This window comes from Anolis carolinensis, chromosome 1 (assembly GCF_035594765.1).
Source record: "Anolis carolinensis isolate JA03-04 chromosome 1, rAnoCar3.1.pri, whole genome shotgun sequence".
Classification (NCBI taxonomy): Eukaryota; Metazoa; Chordata; class Lepidosauria; order Squamata; family Dactyloidae; genus Anolis; species Anolis carolinensis.
In genome coordinates this window covers 38,616,282-38,640,790 of record NC_085841.1, presented here as the reverse complement: position 1 = coordinate 38,640,790, position 24,509 = coordinate 38,616,282, and the positions used below count along the sequence as shown (strand labels likewise).

The 24,509-nt window shown below is 37.5% G+C and overlaps 1 protein-coding gene and 1 non-coding gene across 5 annotated transcripts in view; one reads left to right on the top strand and one right to left on the bottom strand.

The window, feature by feature from the left end:
• The window catches only part of enah (ENAH actin regulator), an 85,209-nt gene extending 61,007 nt beyond the window's left edge, over positions 1-24,202 (top strand). Inside the window, exons 1-11 of one of the 4 annotated variants that reach the window (XM_008125938.3) lie at positions 276-367; positions 5,735-6,084; positions 9,482-10,252; positions 11,821-12,116; positions 12,521-12,654; positions 13,312-13,366; positions 13,599-13,647; positions 14,522-14,588; positions 17,187-17,265; positions 20,165-20,222; positions 20,993-24,202. In XM_008125938.3, coding sequence (XP_008124145.1) covers positions 300-367; positions 5,735-6,084; positions 9,482-10,252; positions 11,821-12,116; positions 12,521-12,654; positions 13,312-13,366; positions 13,599-13,647; positions 14,522-14,588; positions 17,187-17,265; positions 20,165-20,222; positions 20,993-21,030 — 1,965 coding nt within the window. In that variant the 5' untranslated portion in view covers positions 276-299 and the 3' untranslated portion in view covers positions 21,031-24,202. Of the gene's footprint in view, positions 1-275; positions 368-5,734; positions 6,085-9,481; positions 10,253-11,820; positions 12,117-12,520; positions 12,655-13,311; positions 13,367-13,598; positions 13,648-14,521; positions 14,589-17,186; positions 17,266-20,164; positions 20,223-20,992 lie in introns of those variants that run through there. The other 3 variants (XM_008125937.3, XM_008125939.3, XM_008125940.3) reach the window with 3 other exon arrangements.
• Positions 15,485-15,573, bottom strand: mir5444a (microRNA mir-5444a). Its single transcript, NR_130044.1, has one exon. It is a non-coding gene; the product is annotated as a microRNA mir-5444a (primary transcript).
• Positions 24,203-24,509: the final 307 nt, after the last annotated feature.

Here is a 24,509-nt window from a genome sequence, read left to right as displayed (position 1 = left end):
AAGATTTCTGCTTTGATTGTAAAATCTGTTTACACGTTCAAGATTCTAGGAGGGAAGGGAGACAGCATAATCTAAATTTAAATAGACAATTAGCTCATATTATGCCTTGGAATGATTCATGAAGTTAATATAGCATCATCACAGCTAGATATGTTAGAGAAATGTCATGAATGTAAATTTGTTGCTATCTGTTTGTAGCTGGTAGCTGGCTGAGTTGATATCTATAAATAAAGTAATTACTACATGGCTATGTTATAAAGGGGAGAGCTGAAGGGTTCAGTATACAGACCACAGAAACAATGAAAGTGTATAGGCCTCCCTTTATCCTTGAGAGATATAATGGACCAAAGGTTGACCGACTTCTCCTGTAAGTAATCACTTTGAATTTTTTTGACGGTTGAGCAAATTGTATCGTAACATTTGTTACTTTTGAGAAAAACAATGAGCCTCTTTGTGTAGCTGTTGTTGTGTATCTGGAGTATTTCAGTGAGATTGCATGTAATCAAAGCAAAATATTTAACTATTTGTAAAACCGTTCTGTGCCATTTTTTATTGTTGATCATACATTTGATACATGGAGTAATATAAAAATATACTGTTGGGTAGGTGTTATTAACCCATGTTTTGACCATTTTGATGAGACTTCAGGTAAAGACACATTAATCACTGTCTTTTAAACCTCTTTATAGTGGCTTAAAAATTAAATGTGAGAACTAGCTACTGTTAGCTGACATTCAACTTAAATGTTTGTAGATTAAAGATTTCAATCTGAAATTTTCACCCTGAAGCACCAGGGCACTCACAATTTACATAGAGCCAGGCTTGTACATAGCTATCCATTGTGATTTGTAAGAAGTGTCTCTAAATGACCAGGCAAAATATATTTCACAATGAGAGGAGGCTTGATACTTTCCATTTTTAACATGGCAGTAATAACTGAGGGTCTGTGTGTGGGCAAACAGGAGCCAACACATAGAGCCAGTAGTTTCTGCTGACGTGTTGCCAAGATTGTCTGAAGCAGTCTTTTTAGCTTCCTTTGGAGATTGTGAATTCAGTAACACTAAGTGAATAATTACTACAGGGGTTCTTGGTGTACCTTAGAGATAGTGTCCAGATAGGTGGGAATCCCTTGTATGTTTGTTGGCTTCATATAAAATTGATTTTTCTAACAAGAATAGCTTCAACCTGGAAATAATGTATAGTAACAAAAAACAGATTTTGGTTGTCCAAGAAGTAAATGCTTGTTTTGTACTAAGATTTTAGTTTCTTGTTTTTATTATGTAGTGACATAATGCTGTGAAAACTAGCCGCATCCAACTTGTCTTATGCCCTTCTTTATTCCATTGTGGCTGTGCAGAGGATAAAGGAGTTTGTCACCTATTACATCTGACAAGAATGTAAACGTGGGCATTTTTAACCAGGACTTGATTGATATAGAATGTCTAAGACCAAGCTTGTAGGCCAGTTGACATCATGGGAGAGGACCTTGCCCTTAATCTGTATAATTCTCTGACATCATCTAGTTCTGTCCTATCTCTGTGTAATCCATCCTCCTTTTTACAGAGAGAGGCAGCTTTCCAGATACTTCAGATTATATTTCAGGGCATATTTGCACGGTGTGGCCCTTGAGGAGGGTTCCTACAGGAAAAAAAATATCTTGCACTTTTCACAGGTATTGTCCACACCTGCTTTAAGTGAAAGTCACTGCATTGACTTTGAAGAGCCCATTTAGATTTTCGTTCATCTACCTCGCTTTCATCAGAGACTTTAGGATACTGGTAGTATATGAATCCAGCAAAGGGAAGAATATCTTCTATTCAGAAATGGCCGTCTGGGAGTTGAAGGCCAAAAACATCAGGGACTCCAGATTGAGAACCACTGTCATAGATGAAGAACAGCTCCTTCCCAGCCTTACCTCGTTTAGAGACCCTTAGCTTGCAGATTTCATAGATTCAGCAAGTCATTTCTACAAACAGAGAGGGATTCTAGAATGTGTGAGATGCAGCCAAGAATGTTGAGCTTTGGGTTTGCAACCTATGTTTGCAATTGTATTGGCAATATTCATTTAGAAAAGATTAAATGTTATTTAGCTTATTAAATAACATTTCATATTGTTCCTAAGAAGCAGTTAAAGAATACATCTGTAGAGCTGTTCCCTGGACTAATACGATATCTTACTGAACCACTTGTTTATTCTTGCTAAAGTGAACCATGTTTTAACCGTTTTCTTTGTGTATCTGGTGTGATCCTGTGGATCTTCTCATGAATTGTATTTTTAATGTCAAGCTTTAACTGATGTATATCCAAAGTCCTTTTAACTCTGGATGTGGAAGATCCCTGGAACACGTGTAGCCCAAGGGCTGTTGTTGTGCATCCCAGGGTATCCTGTGTTTAATCTCTCCCCCCCCCCCCCTTTGTAGAAGTTATAGGCTGAACACCAGATTGTTCAAAGGACAGGAAAGGTTTTTTTCAAACAGGAAGTGATCTGAAAATTCTGGGTGACTTCCTATTTTTAGAAAAGGCCTCAACTGGTTCTAAATTGATCCATAAAGGAAGAAAAGCAGCACATTTTCCCCATGACCAATATGGGAGCAAAAATATTTCAACAAGTCAGTTCTGTATGATCACTAGGGTGGTGGGGGTGCAGCCCTGAAGCCCCATACCATTTCTATTCCTGATCTAGCTGTGAAGGCTGTTGGACTGCAATAAACATATGTACAAGTCTGAAACGATGGGACATAAAAGTTTATAACTAAGGAATGTCAGGGAATATAATAAAGAATGTAAGGAATGTCATGAATGTACAGTAGAGTCTCACTTATCCAAGCCTCGCTTATCCAAGCCATTTTTGTAGTCAATGTTTTCAATATATCGTGATATTTTGGTGCTAAATTCGTAAATACAGTAATTACAATATAACATTACTGCATATTGAACTGCTTTTTCTGTCAAATTTGTTGTAAAACATGATGTTTTGGTGCTTAATTTGTAAAATCATAACCTAATTTGATGTTTAATAGGCTTTTCCTTGATCCCTCCTTATTGTCCAAGATATTCGCTTATCCAAGCTTCTGCCGGCCCGTTTAGCTTGGATAAGTGAGACTCTACTGTAGTTATCTAAGTGCTTTTTGTATCCTTTAATTGCAAGATTTGTGCTAGCTGCTCTAAGATTTTACTGGGGGAATGATTTTATGAAAAATAAATCCATCTTCCTCAAAAAAAAAAAAAAGATTCTAACATTGTGCAGTGTAACTTAAAAAGTACTTATACTACTGATGTACTGCGGAGGTGCATAATTCTGGGACACATCACAGATTAAAAGTAATGCCGATATTTACTCCAAATTGAGTAAAAATTCCTCTTTAGAAGGTCTTAACATTTAAAGGTACTGTTATAAAGAACACTAAGTGTAAAGCAGTTCTTAATGCTTTCTCTTAAGGGATGAAAAGAATGTGCTTGTTTTGCATGACAGAGATGCATCATATATGGTTTGCTAAATTGATTAGAGCAGAACTGGAGTTCACCCATGACATTTAACCTCCAACCTAGATTCAGTCCAATTTTACAAACCATAAGCAAGCTACATATTTCTTAGCAGGAAAATTGAGAGAAGCAGTTATAACATGGTATCAGTTGGAGTAATATCTGGGCGTTAAGTAGCAAAGAAATTCCTAATACAGAAAGATGTGGGTAAAATAAATACTCTTAGCTTTTGGCGACAGAGTGACCAGAAAGTATATGGGTTTGTAATACAGTATGACCCCATTCCCACAGGGATATGTTCCTAGACTATGCTGATACATTCTGGTTTGTAAAACATAGTATGTTTGTAAAATGTTTTCTTTCTTTTCCTTTGCATTCGGATTTTCCTTTTTATGCTAAGAATTTATACGCATATTACAAAGAGAGAAAGGTTATTGAAAGAGAAAAAAGTAGAATTGAAATTTTTTAAAGCAAAATGCAAAAGGGAATATTAAAGGTAGCTATTTCAGGTGACTTGGGAAATTAAGGTGAATTACTGTTATCTGTTTCTGCAAGCTATAAGGCTTTGCTGCCATCTATTGGACAACCAGAGTTACTTAAAAGTTCTGTAGTAAATGGCAAAATACAGTACATAAATCAAATATGTGAGGTATTTGGTGACTTGAAAGAGTTCCCTACAAGACGTTTAGTTTTTAGTGGCTTGCTTCATTTTTCAGTCAGATCCTGTTGTATGGTATGTTCATAAGCTTTTTTTTCACTCTGTCCAAATTTGTACAGTCAAAAAGCTTTTCATTTTTATCCCATGAGTGTGATTTATCCTGAGACTGATAATTCCAATTCCTTTTTTAAGTTAAGTTATTAATTTAATTAAATTTGATGTTAGGTTTTAATGTTATTTTCATATGCGGGGTTTCTCTGGGATTTTATGTCAGTATTTGTTTGTTTTACGGAGGTATAGAATATTTGCTATTGTATGTATGAGCCTCCTTGGGGAGATAGGGTGTAATACAAATAAAGTTTTTTTATTATTATTATTATTATCTACTTTTCCCATGTTTCGTGCTAGTGTTTTGATCCCTGTCTTAGATATAGGATTACACTTTCAAGTGCCTCATCCTTTAAATCAGTGGTTCACAACCTGTGGGTCCCCAGGTGTTTTGGCCTTCAACTCAACTGGTAAACTGGCTGGGATTTCTGGGAGTTGTAGGCCAAAACACCTCGGGACTCAGAAGTTGAGAACCACTGCATTAAATCCTTTTTTTCTCTCCTAACCTTCATGCTAAAGGAAGCCCAAACAGTTATTGCACTGAATGCCTACCTCTAATTTCTGTCTCAAAAATTATATACACTAAAATAGCCATGACATCTTCTTGACTTTCTACTTCTATAACTTTTTAATGTTTTATTAATTTTTAAATAAGTTGCAGTTTGCTTTGTTTTTTAAATCAGTTGTCCACTGGGAGAAGATAGAAACATTTTCTCATTGAGTATGGAGCTCTGCTACATTGAGGCCAAGCTTACATCCAGGATATCTGACATGAATCAACTGTGTGTGCCCTAACTAGTTCTATACCAACAGATACTTAGTAGGAATAAAGTTTGTTTCCCAATGAAAATTGAAGATAAGGTTGCACTTTTGAAGAGTTTCCTCATACAGAAGGTTAACATTATGAATGATTCATACCCAGTGTTTGATATCCCAAGTTAACCCAAGATAACATTCCAGAATAACACCATATATCAGAAGGATTAAAAGCAATTATGCCATGTTGTTGTAGTAATATTTATGTATAGGAGCCCCCGGTGGGGCAATGGGTTAAACCCTTGTGCTGGTAGGACTGCTGACTGAGAAGTCGGCGGTTTGAATCTGGGGAGAATGGGTGAGCTCCCTCTGTCAGCTCCCACTCCCCATGAGAGAAGCCTTCCACAAGGATGGTAAAACATCAGACATCTGGGCGCCCCCTTAGTAATGGCCTTGCAGACAGCCAATTCTCTCACACCAGAAGCGACTTGCGGTTTCTCAAGTCACTCCTGACACACACAAAAATCTTTATGTAAGTTTTCTGAGAGAAGTTTCTAAATCAAAAGACTATCTAGTAATCAAATTGAGAAATAATGTTGAAAGTATTGACTAAAGAATGTAATATAAGCTTTTGAATTCCCAATTATTGCCTTACTACTTAAAATTAATGACTGTGTTTGCATTAATGATTTTGCTTTTTATTTTTATTTTTCATTTTCTGTGTTGTAGGCAGCTGCAGGAGCAACAACGACAAAAGGAGTTGGAAAGGGAGAGGCTGGAACGTGACAGAATGGAGCGGGAAAGGCTGGAACGGGAAAGACTAGAACGAGAGAGGCTGGAGCGAGAAAGACTAGAAAAAGAAAGACTGGAACGCGATCGATTAGAACAGGAACAACTGGAACGGCAGGAGAGGGAGCGACAAGAACGAGATCGTCAAGAGCGCCTTGAAAGAGAAAGACAAGACCGGGAAAGACAAGACCGGGAACAATTGGAATGGGAAAGACAGGAAAGAGAACGGCAAGAACAACTAGAAAGAGAACAACTAGAATGGGAAAGGGAAAGAAAACTCTCAAATGCTGGTAAGAATTTCAGTACACTTGAAATACTAGACTTTACGTGTAATGGAATTGATAGAAGCAATCAAAGAATAAAATTACTTACTTCCTGGCTGCATTTAATTTAGAGTTTCTCAAACCGTGCCCTTTCCAATGTTTTGGACTTCAGCTCCCACAATTCCTAACAGCTGGTAAGCTGGCTGGGATTTCTGGGAGCTGAAGTCCAAAACACCTGGAGGACCACAGTGTGAGAAACAATGATTTAATTAATTTGCTTTAAAAATTTAAAAGTGTTGGAGTTATACCCTATAAAGTTACTATATTTCTGATATAGAAAATTAATGTGACCCAGCAGTTATATTTTTATGTTTTACCATGGAGTCCTGAATATTTTTGTCCATCACAAGAAGCAGTCACTTAATATTAATCTGGAACCAGAGGTTTTTTTGCTCAAGAACTATCCTGTGAAAAGAATAAATTAGGCCTTTTAGTGTGGTAACAAGGTGTTCCTCTGTTAACAAAGTCAGTGTGTTCCTGGACATTACTTTTTTCACAGAAAATTTGATACCAGAGGCAGAAAAAAACATTAGAAGGATAGAGATAACACAAAAGGGAAGAGCAATTCAACATGTTTCAGCAAACCTTTTCTTCAAAACTAACAATAATATGCCTGTGTGAAATAAAAACTGCATCAGATAATTCTTGCAAAAGCAAACAATAACATTTAAAACCTTGTAGAGACTATGGGGAAGCTTTTTCAATGATGAAGAAGCTTCTTCCACCAATTTTTATTTGGGCAGCCAGGCAAGCTGGGGATTGCTAGTGAGGCAAGTTGCTTTCACATTTTATCTTTGTTTTGATCCTCATGCTCAGTAAGGTGACCTTGAGACAAATGATGTTAATGTGCTTGTTGTAGGGGAACAGTATCCCTTTCTTTCCCAGCTCAAACTTCACAGCGTTAGTACAGACATGCTGTTGCAGCATAACATTAAAAGCCTGTTTCTCCAGCAATTCTTTATTACTCTCCCATTGCCAATACAAGGAGGAAAATAGGGGCAGAATAGGCATAAAAACACTTTGTTAAAAAATATTTTCTTTGTCATAAGCTTTTTTTAGTTGAGATATGACCATACACTTTCTTGCCTCTAAAAGGAAAGGGTGAAGACTATTCCAATTCAACATGTCCCATAAAGTAAGTGGCGGCAAATTGACTTATGTAGGAAATAGGGAAATTGAAATAAAGGATATTAGTGTCTTGTTCCTCAGGTCTAGCTTGGTGTATGCTCTGGAAATGGGTTAATGTGGCCTTTGATTATGGGCAATTACATTTTTTCCTATACTTAGATATGTATCGCTAGGAAAAATGTACATCACAATCTGGAATCTCAACTTGATAGAGACATGTGAGGGATGGATTAGGCGAGGGAGAATAATGCAAATCTCATACACTTTTCAATACACTCATTTTAGATTTTTTTTTCTGTGTATGTTTTTGTCATAGACAAGATGAGGTTGGGATTCATGAAACATCATGAGATATAAATGGTACGAGAACAAAGATCTCAAAGGGAGCTAATTGCAAACATTATTACATACAACTTTTAAGCATTATACTCAAGCTCAGTTTGAGTGTTTTAAGCTTAAAGGCTTTATCAGAACTTGCCCCTAAGCTTTATTTCTTGTAATCTTTTCTTATAGTCTGAAGGTAATACTGTATTCAGTAAAGTGAAGCAGTTTGAACCCTTGATTCACTATAAGAATATCCTGTCATCCAGTCCATTTTATATAATTCCAGTTATTCCAGATAGCCTATTTTCATACAAAGAAACACTAGGCATTTTATGTTGAATCACATAGCTTTAAAACTGACTTATATTCATTGTTCCCATACAAATAGGATGTATAATAGTCATTATCTCCAGAATATTTTGTGGCTTGTTCTTTTCATATGTCTACAGACTTCTTTTTCACTTGATGTCCTTGTCCCTAGAACTGTTTCCAATACCAAAATATAAATTTTCTACTTTTTCTAGCCTCTCTTGAAGTGCTTTGTTTTCAGTTGAAGAGCTTTGTTTTCCACACCTGGCTTCCTGTTCTTGATCTTTTTATGCTTTTATATCCCCCTTTTCTCAGCCTTATCCTTCTCCTACCCTGTCTTGCAACCCAGCTTGGACTATGTGTGTACATTTACTTTTCAGAATTTGGAGATAAGGGTGTGGCATTTAAAACTCTTTTCAAATAAATGTTTTGATCCAGTGGATTCAGTTTGTGTGTGTTTAGGTGCAACTGTAAACTAGAATCTCTGCCAGTTGTACCACCCAACTTGTCACCTGAGATGAAGCTTTGAAGTTCATGTTAGGGTATTGTCTGTATAACTGCATCTCTAGCATGAGAGTTTAATAATGGCAGACTTTGCATGAAGAGTCTTGATGAAATCTTTTAGCAGGTTGTATGGCTGGTGTTTTAGATGCGTTACTGTGAAGCACCATAGATCCAGGCTTGTATTGTGTTGTTAGTTCTGTAATTTAATACATTGTAGACAGTGTATTTAATATATTTTAAACAGTGGAATTATTACATGTGTTGATATATCAGTTCATAAATTAGAAACTTAAAAACATATACAAAACTTTAAAGAAAGTAGCCATTTGTATCTGAAATATATTTATCCTAAATATGTGTCATCATTGTAATAGGTGCAGTAAAAGCCATTCAAGCCATTCATTCTTTTGAAAGTCTGACATACTTGAAATCCTTGTTTTATGTAATCAGAAAGCTGGGATATCCCTCTTGGGAATATGTTGTCATTAGTTTTGTATTCTTTCAGATTCACTAGCTTCAAAGAAGTGTGCAGAAGTGCATAACATAGTGCTGCAAAAGTTAGGGCATGCCTTGTAACCTGGAGGCAGTTCTTATTCTAGACAGGCAAGCAGGCAAAGTAATAATTAAGTTTCTGATTAATTATTAGCCAAAAATGAATAACTGGAAAAACAGAAACTTGCATATGGTGGCAATTTATGTAGGTTTCTTAAAATTGCTTGTTTATTTGTTCAGATAGTGAAGTTGTTTTCAGTAGTCTTTCTTTTTTTCAAAACTCCCAGGATCAATACACTTGATTGCAAACTATAGATTTTGTCTTTTGGGAGCTTATTCTGCCGAGGAATTGTGTTTTTTAAAATACTTCTAAAATGTGCTTGTAAATTCAAGCACTGGCACAAATAAATGGTGAAACTGGAAGCTTCTCTTGATAGTATATAAATTCTCCTAACCGTAAATCACTTGTGCCTAATCCTGTGGAACTAACTATAGTCTACATTTATAAATTCTGTTTGAATGCTGGTTTTGTTGCTTCATTAGCTCCCTTTTTTCTCTCTCTTTCTCTCTATCCTGCCTCTGCTGCTGCTTTCCACCTTCTGTCCAGCTCCATCTTACGACAACTCCCCGTATAGTACTTCACTTCCTGAATACGCCAGTTGCCAGCCTCCTTCAGCACCACCTCCTTCATATGCTAAAGCAATGTCAGACTCTACTCCAGATTATGCTGTAGTGACTGCTGCACAGCCAGTGTCCTCTCCCCCAACGCCACCCTTAAGGCACTCCGCGTCACGTTTTGCTACGTCTTTGGGCTCTGCCTTCCACCCTGTTCTTCCCCATTACGCCACAGTTCCTCGTCAAGTAAACAAAAATTCTCGACCACCTTCACCTGTGAACCCCCCTGCCTCTTTGCCCGCAAGTACCAAGTCTACTACTTGGTCTGCTTCTAGTTTTGCACCTCTTCCCCCGTCCCCTCCGGTCATGATTAGCAGTCCTCCAGGCAAAGCCACTGGCCCGAAGCCTGTTCTCCCCATTCCTGTTAGTGCTCAGTTATCCCAAATGTCACCATCCCCTACTGCGCCCAATGGTCTTCCAGAATTGGCAAATTATCCAGCTCCTTCGCCACCTACCTCAGGTCCAACGCCGCCGCCGCCGCCACCTTCCTTTCAGCCTCTCTCATTCTCTGGACCTCAAGTTTCCTCTCCAAGCTCCCCTAATGCCTCGGCTCCCTCATCCAAGCCTAGTGTTCTCCCTTCTCCTTCTGCAGCTCCCCCTGCCTCTGTTGAGAACTCTCTAAACTCTGTGCTGGGAGACTCCTCTGCTTCTGAGCCAGTCTTGCAGACAGCCTCTCAGCCGGTTGAACCTCCGTCCCAGCAGGGTAAGGTTTCTGTTATTGATACTAATTAACTAATCAGGAATGCACCCCTAACTAATTTGCATCCAAAACCTGGATTGTCCCGATGCATTAACAGTTTGAAAGTTTCAGAGTGATCTTAATTTCCCCAGCAAATGTTTGGCAGGATGCTAAGTTATTGGCGGTATGTTTTTTTTTGTCAAATAAAAATATATATGCAGAGTTTAATTATTTTATTTTGTTTGTTTCTTGGAAGGTGAATTTAGCTCCTGTATGAGGTTTGCTGGGAGGGGGGGATACTCATTGTAGTGCTCCTTATTTAAATGAAGCCATCTGACTGAGTCAAGTTTGTATTAGTTCAGTATTAAGAAATTCAGGACACATAACTGTTCAACTGTTCTTTTATTACTCAGTATATATTATAGCCCAAGAGGAGGCAACCCTTATTGACTTGTGATGTTCTACTACTACGCAGTGGTTCTCAACCTGTGGGCCATGGCCCAGCAGTGGGCCACGGGAATGAAAATCCAGTCTGCGAACCTTCTTCCTCTTTATTTATTTTAATTATTTTAATTCCGCTCCTTTCCGCAGAGCTGACCATTGCATTTGATAGACCACATCAGCTCTAGATTATTAAATATGGTTTTCTGTGGGCAAGCAGATGGCGACTACTGGGTAGCTTATCTTCTGTATCAGAAACTAGAGCTGATGTGGTCTATCCAATGCAATTTTCTGTAACAGCACCCCAAATAACCACACCAAATCTAAAGTTGACCAAAAACTGATTTGTAACTCTTTTGGTACTAGTGTTGGAGAGTGGTCCCTGGTCAAGAAAAGGTTGGGAACCACTGCACTACAGGAGCAGATGAAAATCATCCTAAATTGATAGGCAAAACTATGTTTGTGGTTATGGGCAATTCTCATTAACTGGTGGGTGGGTAAGTCTGGGTTTACACACAGCCGTACAAAAATTGATTTTCATCAAGCTGTGGAGGTGGGGAACATTCTTTTTAAAAGCTTCTAACCCACTAATGTATGCATTATTAATACTTCTGACAAAAATCCAAGGCATAAGGTGCAATTATCTAAATAAATACAACTTTTTATTTTATTTATCTTGTCCTTAATCTTTCTTATACATCTATAAAACTAAAGAACCCAATGCAGATGTACATATTTTTAAAGTTTAATATTATAACATAGATTATTTGAGTGTTGGGGTCATTGGCTTTTATCCACTGACATTATATCTTTGTTTTTAGGGAGGAATCTTTTAGTACACAGTGTAAAAATTGTGTGGTATCGTATTTTTAAAAAAACTGAAATGAGTGTTGTTGTCTTCAACAATATGAGTCCATCTTACAAATTTTAAAGACTACCTTTTATTCAGGCTAAATTGTTTGTTTATTACTCTTGAATGCAAATGTTAGAAATAGTAAATATTTTATGGACTGTAGAACTGGATAGATGTTGGAATGTGAATTTTATTCTCTTTAAGAGTTTATAAAACTGGCTTCCTAGCAGTTTTTACCTCTTGTCATAGTTTTTGTATTTGGTTTTTTCCTACGTGTTTTTTTTTTTTTCTTAATTAGGTGTTATACAAGGACCACCTGCACCTCCGCCCCCACCCCCTCTTCCTCCTGGCCCCGTCCAGTCTCCACCAGCAGTCCCTCCTCCCCCTGGGCCACCTCCACCACCCCCTCTCCCGCCATCAGGGCCACCTCCCCCTCCCCCTCCGCCCCCCCTTCCCAACCAAGTCCCTCCTCCGCCTCCAGCCCCTCCCCTCCCTGTCAGTGGTTTCCCCAAGGGGTTGATGTATGAAGACCATCGTCCTATAACAGGACTCGCAGCCGCCCTTGCAGGAGCCAAACTGAGAAAAGTATCACGGGTAAATACAATTCAAGTTTTTTAAAGTGTTACTTAACATGAATTTAAACTCTACTTAGTTTTCTATAATGACTAATTGGTGTAGAGAATCAAGGTTGAACTCTAACTAGACAACATGTAGGTATAACACAGGCATAAGCAAACTTCGTTTCTCCAGGTGTTTTGGACTGCAACTCGCACAATTCCTAACCGGCGGTAGGCGGTTAGGAATTGTGCGAGTTGAAGTTTGCCCATGCCTTGTATAACATGTTCAGGTACAGTATCAGTATGTGGTAAGGGTTTAGATTCAACAGATGTGACAACTTACTCAAATATTGACAATTTTTCTAGGCCATGTAGATGCATGTTTTAGTCATCCTTTAGAGATGTAGTTTGACATTATGATTTGCATATTTTCAATTATAGAATGAAGAGTCACCTAATCCAAGTGGAGGATCAAGCTCTGCCTCACCTAAAACAGATAGTGGTCGTGGGAATGGCCCACTTCCCCTTGGAGGAAGCGGTTTAATGGAAGAAATGAGTGCACTGTTGGCAAGAAGGTAACACAGTTGGATTTTTTTCATAGCATTTCTTGTAGATTTGAGTTACTTTTGAAAAATTAAACATGTCTATATTTTGTTAATGTAAGTATCTACCATGAAGGTAAATTGTGAATAGTTACAGATATCTCAGGCTGACAATGCTCTAAAGGCACCAAATGTTGGAATATAAACAGTGTTGGCCCGAGTTAATACTTGCATGGAACTGGGAAAATCTCAGCTGAGTATTCCTTGCCTAAGGAACCCACTGAAATTCGTGGACTTACCATAGATTGATAGGTGACCTGAAGGCAGTCACACATAGTCTCTTTTTCCCTCTCCCTCTCCTGAATATCTCAGATCTCTATAATGTAAACATATTCTTAGCATACATGTTATATTGTATATACCGTATATTAATGGTGAAAAACTTGAATTTTAGCTTCTGAAATAGCATGATGCATTGTTTTCCATTAACACACCCACCTGGTTGATTTTCATTACTGCAAGCATTCAATAATATGCTAAGAGGCATTTATTTAGTCATAGTTTTCACACTATATTAAGGGATGGGACAATGTGTTTTTTTTCTGAGTTTGGAAAATGATGCTGTAATTATATATCAGCATGCAGTATTAGCTAAGAAGTAACCACATATATATATGTCCCTCTTTGAAGGAGAAGAATTGCTGAGAAGGGATCGTCAGAAGCAGAACAAAAAGAAGAAAAAAGTGTAAGCTAATAAATTATTTGGTCACGCATATGTCCAAGCTGTTATTTTGTTGAAATTATAGTGTGCCTAAATGAAAATAATTGCAGTGTTTTAAATGTACAACTTGAAATGTTAGGTTTTTACCTTTCCCTTTCCTTCTTCTAGAAGTGTGGTAACCATATGAGCTTAACTGCTTTGCTTCATAAATTTGACTAGGTGCAAAATTGTTAGATTGTTCATCTCATTTTCATAGGAAGAACCAGAGCCTTCAGTTTCCAAGCCTCCTTCAACAAGCACACCTGGTAAGTTGTGTAAATTTGTGAAGCATGGCACTCTCCTTTTGACATTCTTTTTGTTCATTATTGTAACATAAAGCATAATTGTGGTAAATATTTAATAATCTATCTACTCTGTTTACACACGTATAAGTCTAGAAATTTTAATTAAAAAATCAGCCCTAAGAAACTGGGTTCATTTATCCATGGGTCAATTTGAGTACTATACCTTAACCCTTAATAAAGAGGAATCATCCCCTTCTATGAATAGAGAGGTGAAAGGTCAGAGTTTAGTCTGCCTTGGGAGAACCTAGAACAGTGGTTCTCAACCTGGGGTCCCCAGATGTTTTTGTCCTACAACTCCCAGAAATCCCAGCCAGTTTACCAGCTGTTAGGATTTCTGGGAGTTGTAGGCCAAAAAGATCTGGGGACCCCAGGTTGAGAACCACTGACCTAGAAGAAGCACTTAGCTCATCTACTCTCTTTGTCATTACTTTACTTTTGACCTTTTTTGGATGCCTGGATGGGAAAACAGCATGGGTGGCTGCCACCCAGAAGCAACATTGGTGCTTTTGCCTCTTCATGGAATGGCTTGTGACCTATCCACTGGTCCTATCAAAAACACATAATTATGACCCCAGAAACCTGTCCTTGACTTATACATAAGGTTGACTTATACATGAGTATATAGGATAATCTCGTTGGATGTACCCGATAAAAATGGATTTCCAAAATGTTGTCTGCTGAGTGTATAATTTAATCTTTCATTATGTTTTCCGCTGATCTTATGGCATTTGATAGTACCAGGATCTTAGAAAGAACATCTCTACCATAAGAATGCCCTAAAAGCATCATTCAGTGAATGTAACTCATTAACATTCAGTTATGTTACTTTCTACAGAATTAACAAGAAAGCCCTGGGAAAGAACAAATACAATGAATGGAAGCAAGTCACCTGTTATCTCAAGGTAGTATTTGAAAATAACTGCAATAAAAGAACTTGTTGTTGAGTTTATGCTTTTATTATTTTTATATGTTTTATGTATTAATTCATTATAATTGAACATATCTTATGTTGTATTTTATTGTTGCATTACTGGGCTTGGTCCCCATGTAAGCCGCCTCGAGTCCCTTTGGGGAAATGGAATGGGATATAAGAATAAAGTTATTAACTCCAAAAATGTTTTTAGATAATAAAATTAAACTTCACAGTTTTATTAATATTAATCTGTGGTTCTGACCTGTGTTCCTCCATAAGCTCTCAGAGTTCCTGACTGTCATTCAAGCTGACCAGGGGGCTTGGAGTGGAAGTCCTAAAAACCCGGAGAAACAAATGTTGAGAACTACTGATACAGATAGTACATGTGCTAAGTACATTTTTAAAGAGATGGAAAAAATAATGTTTTCCATGTTCTGTCGAAAATTCTAAAAGAAGCTCTGACTTTCTCTACTCTCTCCTGTGACCTTTTGCAGCATCTAGGTGGGGAATGGCAGTGGCAGCAGAAGCAATATCTGTCCACTGTGACAAGGAAGTCCCAAAACAGTCAAAGAGAGAGCAGAGGGGGTTGTTGTTTATTTCAGGCTCTGTTGGTATGAACTAAGCTGTCAAAGCCTTGTAGTGTACTCCGCGTCAAGAAAGGCTGAGAGAAGCACTCGCCCACTCTTCTCTCTCTGCCACAGCAGGGAAGCCCCAAAAGAGCCACCGGAGAAAAAGCAGAGGCGGGTGTTGCTTCCTTGAGACTCTTACAGCGTGGACTATGCTCTCAGACTCTTGGAGTTTTCTCAGTGCCAAGAGAGCCTGATATCCACCCCTTCTGCTCTCCGAAAATCCCAGAAAAGCTGCCAGAGTGCGAGCAGAGGTAACTGCTGCTTTCTTCATGCTCTTCCAGCATGGACTAAACTCTTGGACTCTCAGACCTTAATCCTTGCTGAAAGAACCTGAAAGAAGCACCTGCCATGACAAAGAAATCCCAAAACAGCTGCTTTCTTCCAATTCTCATGGCACAGACTTACCTTTCTGACTTTCTTTTTGACTCCGCACTGAGAGAACCACCCCTTCTGCTCTCTCCTCTGCCAAAGGAGCTGTTGTCTCCACCATTTTTCCATTACAAAGGCAACACATTGATGTTTAAGTTTGAAGGGCTCAATTTTTTAAGTACTTATAAATTGCAATAACTTTTTTAAAATTGTAAATTAAAATAAGAAGCAGTGCAATTTTTAATTATTTCAAATACTTTTTATTTTTATTTTAATCTTAACTAATTAGTTACATGTACACCACTTTAAAAACAGCAATCTTGAATTATTGTTGTAAAGTCAGAAGAAAAAGAAGAAGCAGTGATGAATATCTCAAGAGGCAAAAAGCCTGCAAAGACAAATATTTAGGTTTCATCAAGCTGCCACCAGGAACGGGCCATGCTAGGGTGCTCATGCTTTGTATTCTGTAGCTTTTAAAAAACCTAGTTTATGTGAAAACATTAACTATAATGAGTTAGAACATTGCAACATTAATATTTAGATCCTGAAAAACTTAGGTCTATCCTGAAGAACAAATGCATAATTGCATGAAGAAAATCCCAGATCAGAGTAAACTTCTGTAGGAATCTTTCATTAAAAACTAAATGATTTACATTTATTTGGTATACTGAGCTAATTTATTCAATAACCTATTATGTATAACTGAAGTATTAATTCAAGAGTTAAAAATAATTTCACTACATGAAAGCATTATACATGTACATGTATATGCAAGAAATACACCCACACTGCCAATTAGGCCATGCTGGTTCTTCTGATAAATATTCTTATATCAGTGGCATTACCAAATAGATGTCTTTTTCCTGTACAAACTAATATTGATGCACTAGAGCCATTTTATTTGTGATTGCATTCTAGGGTATATTAAGGTGGTGACCATCTGTGTTATTTGAATATTCCTACAAAAATCATTGTTAATTAAAATTTAATACATAAGGAAATTAGACAGACATTTTCTGATTTGATTATTGTAGAACAGAATAACTTTAGAATAGAATAACAATATTGTCATTGTACATCATACAACAAAATTAAATGCCATCCCCAGTCACATTTTACATGTATCCCTCTAAATAATTGTGCTAGTCAAGAAGGGGCAACAGTGGCAATTGCAGTAGCTGCAATGGATGAGATGCAAGGTAGCCTGGGCAAAAGGGTGGGGAGCGGGAAAAGAGTGATCATCCACTTGTTTACTTTTTCTGAGCACCCTGGAAGAGAAGGAACATATTCTATCCCAGGAGGCAAAACAGCAGCAAAGACATGAGTAAAACAGAAGTAATAAATAGCCAGCATTTTAACAGATCTTTTTTTTTTTTTTTTTGAAGTTGTGGGCAGGAAAATGGCAGTAGCCGGATGTGGCTGGTCAGCTGAAGGCACTTTGCCACCTTTGTCACCTTCACATAATGACCCTCAACTTCTCCACGGATCATACCAAAATCCATAACTGTTTTAAAATGTTGAAACCTTGGTGAAAAAGTGTATGGTAGCACAGTTAACTTGAACAAACTGTGTCTATTTATTTTTCATAGACCAAAATCTGCTTCCACTGGGCAACCCAGTACCAATGGAGTACAGGCTGAAGGGCTAGATTATGACAGATTGAAACAGGTAAATAGTACTATTACTAGAACGTGACACTGTGAACTTGATATTTCTAATGCTATATACTTGACAATATCTGGCATGCAACGCATTTAACAAGTTAATTATCATCGAAGCAACATCTGATTGAGCAATATATAGCATTATAGTAACAGTTTTAATACTTGTAATGGAAGCATATGCTAAAGATAGGACACCAGCACCACATGATTATTGTATTGAGACAAAATCCTTTCTGGTTCTTATTTCAGCATGAAACCCATTTAAAAAGAGGGACAGGGCTTGTCCTATTTACATATACTCTACATCATACAACAAAATAAGGCAGACTGAGGAAAGCAAAGACTGGATTCTTTTGCCCTTCTCTTTAATGGTACTTCAGGTTACCAGTTCAAAATTTCATCGTTTGTATGATAGATGAATTTCCAATAAAAACTAGAAGTTGAATAAGTTATACTCCCTCCATTATGTGGTATAGTACAGTAGAGTCCCGGTTAACCGAGTTCCGGTTAACGGAGAGTCGTATTATCCGAGGCGCCGCTGGGGGCACCCTCCTTCTCCTTCTCTCTAGCGAAGGGAGCTCGAGAGAAGGAGAGGTGCCCTGGAAGCACCCTGTGATCGCTGCTGCCACAGTGCTCATGGGGTACTTCCCTGGGCTGAGCCCTCACCCCTTGGGAAGCACCCCAGGAATGCTTCTAAGCAGCAGCGCTTGTGGGGTGCTTCCCAAGGGGTGAGGGCTCACCGAAGGACATCTCCCTTGATCTCCCTTGGCCAGGCCTTTGCTGGAAGAAAGTTTCCTCCAGCAATGGCCTGGCCAAGGGAGATCCGGGGTGCACTCGGCGTTTCTCGGAGGGACAGGCCCTTGCTCCAGCAAGGGCCTGTCCCTCCAAGAAACGAGGAGCGTACCATGGGTTTTCCTCAACCAGGCCATTGCAGCAAGGGCCTGGCCGAGGGAGATCCGGGGAGACGTCCCTCGGTGAGCCCTCACCCCTTAGGAAGCCGCCCGTGATCATTGCTAGGCAGCAGCTCTCACGGGCGCTTCCCTAAACTGGATTGCCGGGAGGATAATAGGACCTCTTGGCAATCCGAGCAGTTCCAGTTATCAGAGATTGGGCCCGCCGCTTTATCTCGGATAACCAGGACTCTACTGTAGTTTGAACTATTCTAGAAAGCAGGGTTTGAATCTCTGTTTGGCCATTGAAACCTACTTGGTAACTTAGGGCAGAACACATTCTCTCAGCCTCAAAAGAAGGCAAAGGAATATCCCCAAATAAATTTTGCCAGTAAAACCCCATGATAGGATTGTTTTGGGTCACCATAAGTCAGAATCTACTTGAAGACACACAACCACAACAACCATTAATAGGGAATTCTAGTTGATACCAAAGCCAACCTGCAAGAAAAGGATGAAAGAGAAATGATGGTGAAGCATGTAGAATCTGTTGGTTATCTCTTTAAGATACTATTTCATTAAAGTGTCCTATTGAATTATACATTCAACCCCCCTTGCATATATTGCATATATTTTACTAGATATCAGAGTATCGATATATCTGGTTATAATGTTTTTATTTTTCTGTTTTTACGGTATTGTTTATACACTTCTATGTACCATGTGTGTACTTAGTATGTTTATATTTTATATTTTAACTATGTTGACTGGGCTTGTCCCCATGTAAGCCGCCCCGAGTCCCTCCGGGGAGATGGAGGCGGGGTACAAAAATAAAATAATAATAATAATAATAATAATAATAATAATAATAATAATTGGAAAGGGATATCACACTTTCTTGCTCCTTCCACCATATACTTATATTACCGTTACAACATAGATGTAATATTCAGGTTATATATATCCACTTAAAAGTCCAACGTGATCAGCTGATTGCCATATAGCAAGGAATGGGGGTGTTCTTGTTTTTGGATTTTGGTGATGAAGAGATATCAGTGTCACTCTTTTGGGCTATATGCATTGAATAGATCTCAAAAAGCTTTGCTTAGGTGCTCAAATGTAAAAAGTGAAGTGAAAATGTGATAAATAGGTGCAAAGATCTTATGTAGAAGTAAGGAAATCATAATTTCAAGTTTGAAAATTATCTAACCTGCAGATATAGTGGGATTGCAGCTTTCAACCTTCTCCATCTTTGGTCATGATGCTGGGATCTGAAGGGCCACATGATTCACAGCCCACTCTAGACTTTATAGTGTCATTTATTACTTTCTTCACATGTAGATATTGAAGGGAGAGTGGTAGTCCTTATTTGAAGCATCAGCATCAGAAACTGGTGATGTTAGGGATGTGAAAATTTCTGTCTTGCTTTTGTTTTCTTCAACTCCCATTTGCACTTGACTTCTTGTTGTTTTTACTTTGTGAAATTCCCCATTTGAAATTCATATGTACTTTAGTGTACACTTTTGCTAATGAATTCAATTTTAATGAATGTTTCTTAACATGCACATTTTATACATTCCTCCATTGATCAAAGCATATTTCTGTGCATTTTTAAAAGATGGATCATTTTTAGTTGCAAATACTATTTACATACTGTTTGAAATGGAAAAAAGGGGGAGTCTTATTTTTCTGGTTTCATTCTGATGATAAGAAACTGAAAGATACACATGTCTTTTTTGTTAATAGTCTCACAGGTCACTGATGGAATCAATTTCTTTCTTTAAAGACGTTCATTAATTTCTTTTTCCATTCCTGAAGGATATCCAGGTGTTATTGTATTCTCCAACCACAATCTGGTCATGGAAGGGTCTGTGGGAAGGCAGTTGAAACCTCATTCCCAAGATTTCTCGCTCTATTATAAATTACTTCCTTAAAAAAAGTTCAATTTGTGCTTTGTTCAGTTCGACACCTTTTGAATTCTATTGTTTTAACCTGTCTGTTCTGATACCATAGGATATTTTAGATGAAATGAGAAAGGAATTAACAAAACTAAAAGAAGAATTAATTGATGGTAAGTCTGTGAACCTATGATATGGCATTGTAAAGTTGACTATAATTAAATAGAACTTGCATGTTTGGGATTGCAAAAATTGGTCTGAAAATGCAAAATTCCTAACCTTGTCCCCCCCCCCCCCATCTGCCCCAATCCTCATATTGACTGTTCTACTTCCACAACCGAAAGTAATGGTTTTGAATAAATAGATCAATCATTTAGCTTCTACCTAGTTTAAACTGTACTATGTACTTGTCATCTTATCAAGTCACTTCTTGTCCCAACTCCCATGTGTATACAATGGTAATATAAATAGCTGTTAAATTGATGATCTGTATGAGCAATCTGCCACTTTTGCAGAGGTATTTCCAACACACTTCTTTTATTGTCCTGATTTTTGTATTTAAGACGTTGAATACCTTTTTGACATCTACCCCTCATACTTTTATGTCCCTCTTTCACTGTCTTCCTTGAGACTGTTTGCTGGGGGTTATGTGCTGTTCCTTAGTTTCAGGTCCAAAACAATTTTCCATAATGGTTGTTTTCACTGTTCATCTCTTTAGTCTACTGTTAAACAATTCTACATTGAGCATATAGTGTTTGGTCCAAGATTTCAGAACAAATATTCCAGAATCCGGGCATGTCAGCTCCAATTTAATCTGTCAATTTTTATATATGTAATTGATAGTTGTGCTGTATATAATGTAGTTGTATAGTGTCTTACTAGTCAAATTTGTCTTCTGTCTTCTAGCATTGCATAGTTAACAGCTTTTTTCTTTTCTAAACAGCAATCCGACAAGAACTGAATAAGTCAAATACAACATAGAAAGACTAGGACTAAGCCATTGTGACCACAGGTCTTGGCATAAAGTCAACTACATTTTGTGAGCTGTTAGAAGAAATGGAAAAACACACTAAGAAGAAGAGAGAGCAAGATTCTGAAAACTTTCAGACGTCACTATTTCCCTTCGCTGCTGTTTTCTGACTTTGAACAGGGTGGAAAATAGTCTTAAGTTGTGATGATGATTTATGCAGAAAATCCTATACTGTTGGACAAGATCACAGTGCATTGAAATGTTTTCATATCAAAATGAAGCTGTATATTCATGGTTCATTAAGATACAAAGAAAGAAGTAAAATAGGAGAAGGCTTTTCAAAGAGGTTTTCTTAAGGAAGGATTTAGCAAGCTGTACTGTTGAACAAAAGTGTATCTCAGGTTAGTCTTCCTATCATATTGGCTATTTCTATTAATTAAAGATCAAACATAACTTCGGTTTACAAAATAGTACAGATAGGAGAGTGTGCTGAAAAACACAATCCAGATAAACACAAAATAGAGAATGAGTGTTTTGGAATCTCATGATAGGAAACCTCTCTAGTTAGCCTTCATGCAGTTCTGTAGGGGGAAAATGCAAATGCTGTCCAGAATATAAAGATATAGATGCCTTCCTAAAATGTTATGCTTTACCAAATCTAAAAGTTCTCCAGAATACAAATCAATGGTCAAATGTAAATTATTAGATTGTTATAGACTTACCATAGGTTTTTGAGCTTTTACAAATTTATGCATGTAGACATTTTTGTAATATAACACAACCACAGAGTTGGCTTTTTAATTTAAAACATTCTTGCATGCCACAAATATTAAGTAGCCCTTTTTTCCCATTAAGGCCTAGTTAATACCCAGGGGGAAAAACTTGGGAATGTAGGGTTGAGAATAGGGGTGACTTTTTTATTTAAAACATTTGTATTAATTGCTGCACTATTTTTCCTTTTATTGCATGCATGTGTAATAATAAGGAAAATGTTGTGACTTATCAGTAATCATGTTAAATACAGCCAGGTACTTAATACTTTTTTGTATCATTTCATTTGTATTTCAAACTAAGTAATGCCTCAGTAATGGCATTACCAACTGTTTTCGTTCTTTTCTTAGCTTAAAGTTAAGCATCATAGAAATACTAAGAGGTGATTTTTTTAAAAGATACATATAAAAATAACAATATACCCCCACACGCAACAGCTAGGCTACACTGTGTATTGAGACAAATCCCATTAAAATTTGGGGAGGGGAAGCTGGAGAGTCATAGTCAGTGCAAAATGCTGTGCTTCCAATAGTTTAATGCAATGAGGGATAACCTGTTACCGTCCAGATGTAGTTGTACTACATGTCCTATTAATAATAGCCACCACAGCCAGTGGCAATCTGAAATGGGGGTTGTTGTCCACTTGCATCAGGGAGGCCACATTCTCCATCCCGGCTTTAAGCCCAGGTTGTGTGACTGATTGCAAGCTGCCTATGAGATCATGTGCTCTTTTGTCCCCATGCTCCCTGCAGCAACCATTCTTCTTCCTTTCCACTTAGGTCCCAAGAATTATTAAGGGTTATATAATTGTTGGTTCTATTTTACCCAGGATTCAAAAATGATTACTGTCATTGCAGCCTATAATGGTGGTTGCGGCTGGTTTAATTTGATGCGAGATGGGTGGAAATCTGCATATGAGTTTTCTCATGCATTGGGCATGTAGTTAACAATCAAACATTGATGCAGAAAGTCACAAGACAGGAAAAAGTCTTAAAAGAGTAGAGTAGCAACAGTAAATTTTTAGTAACATGGAAGTCACTTAGTATCATCTCCTATCCCAACTTCTAAATCTTTTTTAAAAATTTCCCATGCAGAATTTAGGAAAAGATGAGAAAGAGACCCTTCTATTGAATTTTGTGATTTGACAAAAGTGCAAACAAGAGCCCACTGCATCCTCTGCTGCTCATGATATAATAGTGCCATATTTATTTTGTGAACTGTTCTCATTTGGAAGTGACTTGTAGTTTGAACATACCTACTCATTTTCTTAGATCATCCCATTCCATCCAATTTAGTTCACATAAGTTTTCAGTAGCACATCTTCCCAAGTGTTAGACCTCAAAACAAATTAACCATTGTTATTACTACTCAGAGGCTTGAATGACACCATCATTTCCCCTCACTTTCTACAAGACATAAGTATGGCAAGTAAAATATAACCCCAAATCAGTGGTAACTTCTAAAAAATTTTTTACTTTGCATACATTAGTTGAAGGCATTTAAATCTCAAGGCAAATAATGTTGATCCCATTGACAGGAGGCATTTCCATCTTTTGAAAGTAACTTCTGTTTAGACGGTAATTAAACGTAAAAACTTGCTCTTTCCAGAATCATGTTTGATTTTGTTTATAAAGACAATTTTGAGGTTGTCTAGGAGAATGTTACAGGTGTAAGTGGTCCAAAGGTAAGGAAATTAAGTTACTGATTGTGAATGAAACTGGTTAATGCACTAAACGTTTTGTGCCTTGGTCTAAAGTTAACATGATTTCTGTGTAAAAGGAAAAAAAGAAACAGAGGTCTTTGTACTCTTTCTACATGCGTAGTTACATAATCCTGAATTGGACCGCTCTGAAAGATCTAGTTTTAGTTAAATTGTAAATTCCAGCTGTTACTACTATAACAGCTATGCCATTGCCAGATATTCCTGTAATTAAAATTAGCTACAGTCTATTAGGTTATTTTAATTACTGTTCTTTAAAAATGTTATGATGGTTCCTGTGCTTTTGTACAGCGGATGCCTTAAGCTGAATATGGTTTAGGGGATCACTTTTAATTCCAGGAAGGTATTGCTTTCCTCAACACTGTGATCTGATCTGTGATAAATCTGTCCTATCCATACACAAGTGGCTAACAAGTCAATTGCATACAAACTGAATGTACAAATCTTAGTGCTGGTGCTGAAATCTCTTCAGAGTTGTCATGAAACATTGTTCAAAAAGTTTGAAAGCATCAAGTGTCAATCAAAACTGAAGATGAAACACTAATGAATGTTGAATTTTCATGCATTTAGTTTACCTCCTTTTGAGTTTTCCAGTTAATTCTCTGCTATTTTTACCATATTGTGTCATTTTAAAATTTCTTAAATGCTAACTTTGTTTTGTTTGAGCAGATGAAATAAAATTGCAATATATACATGTTGCTGTTATTATTTTTGTGAACTTTGAGGTCATGTTGGGGAAAAAGAGATGGCTTTTAGTGTAATTCACTTCTGTTGCCATGTGAAGTTCTCAGCATTCTATAAGTGCTACTTCCATAAAGAATGTACCAACATTTGTTTAGATTCAACATAAGAGTTGAATCCAAGAATCCAGCTATACGTTTTCACCTTAAAGTTGCTTTTGGGTTTTGATGTCTCTCCGTCCAGTTCCCCTGTACCTTCGAATGTATATACAGGCAGTCCCCAAGTTACTAGTAAGATGGGTTCTGTATGTTTGTTCTT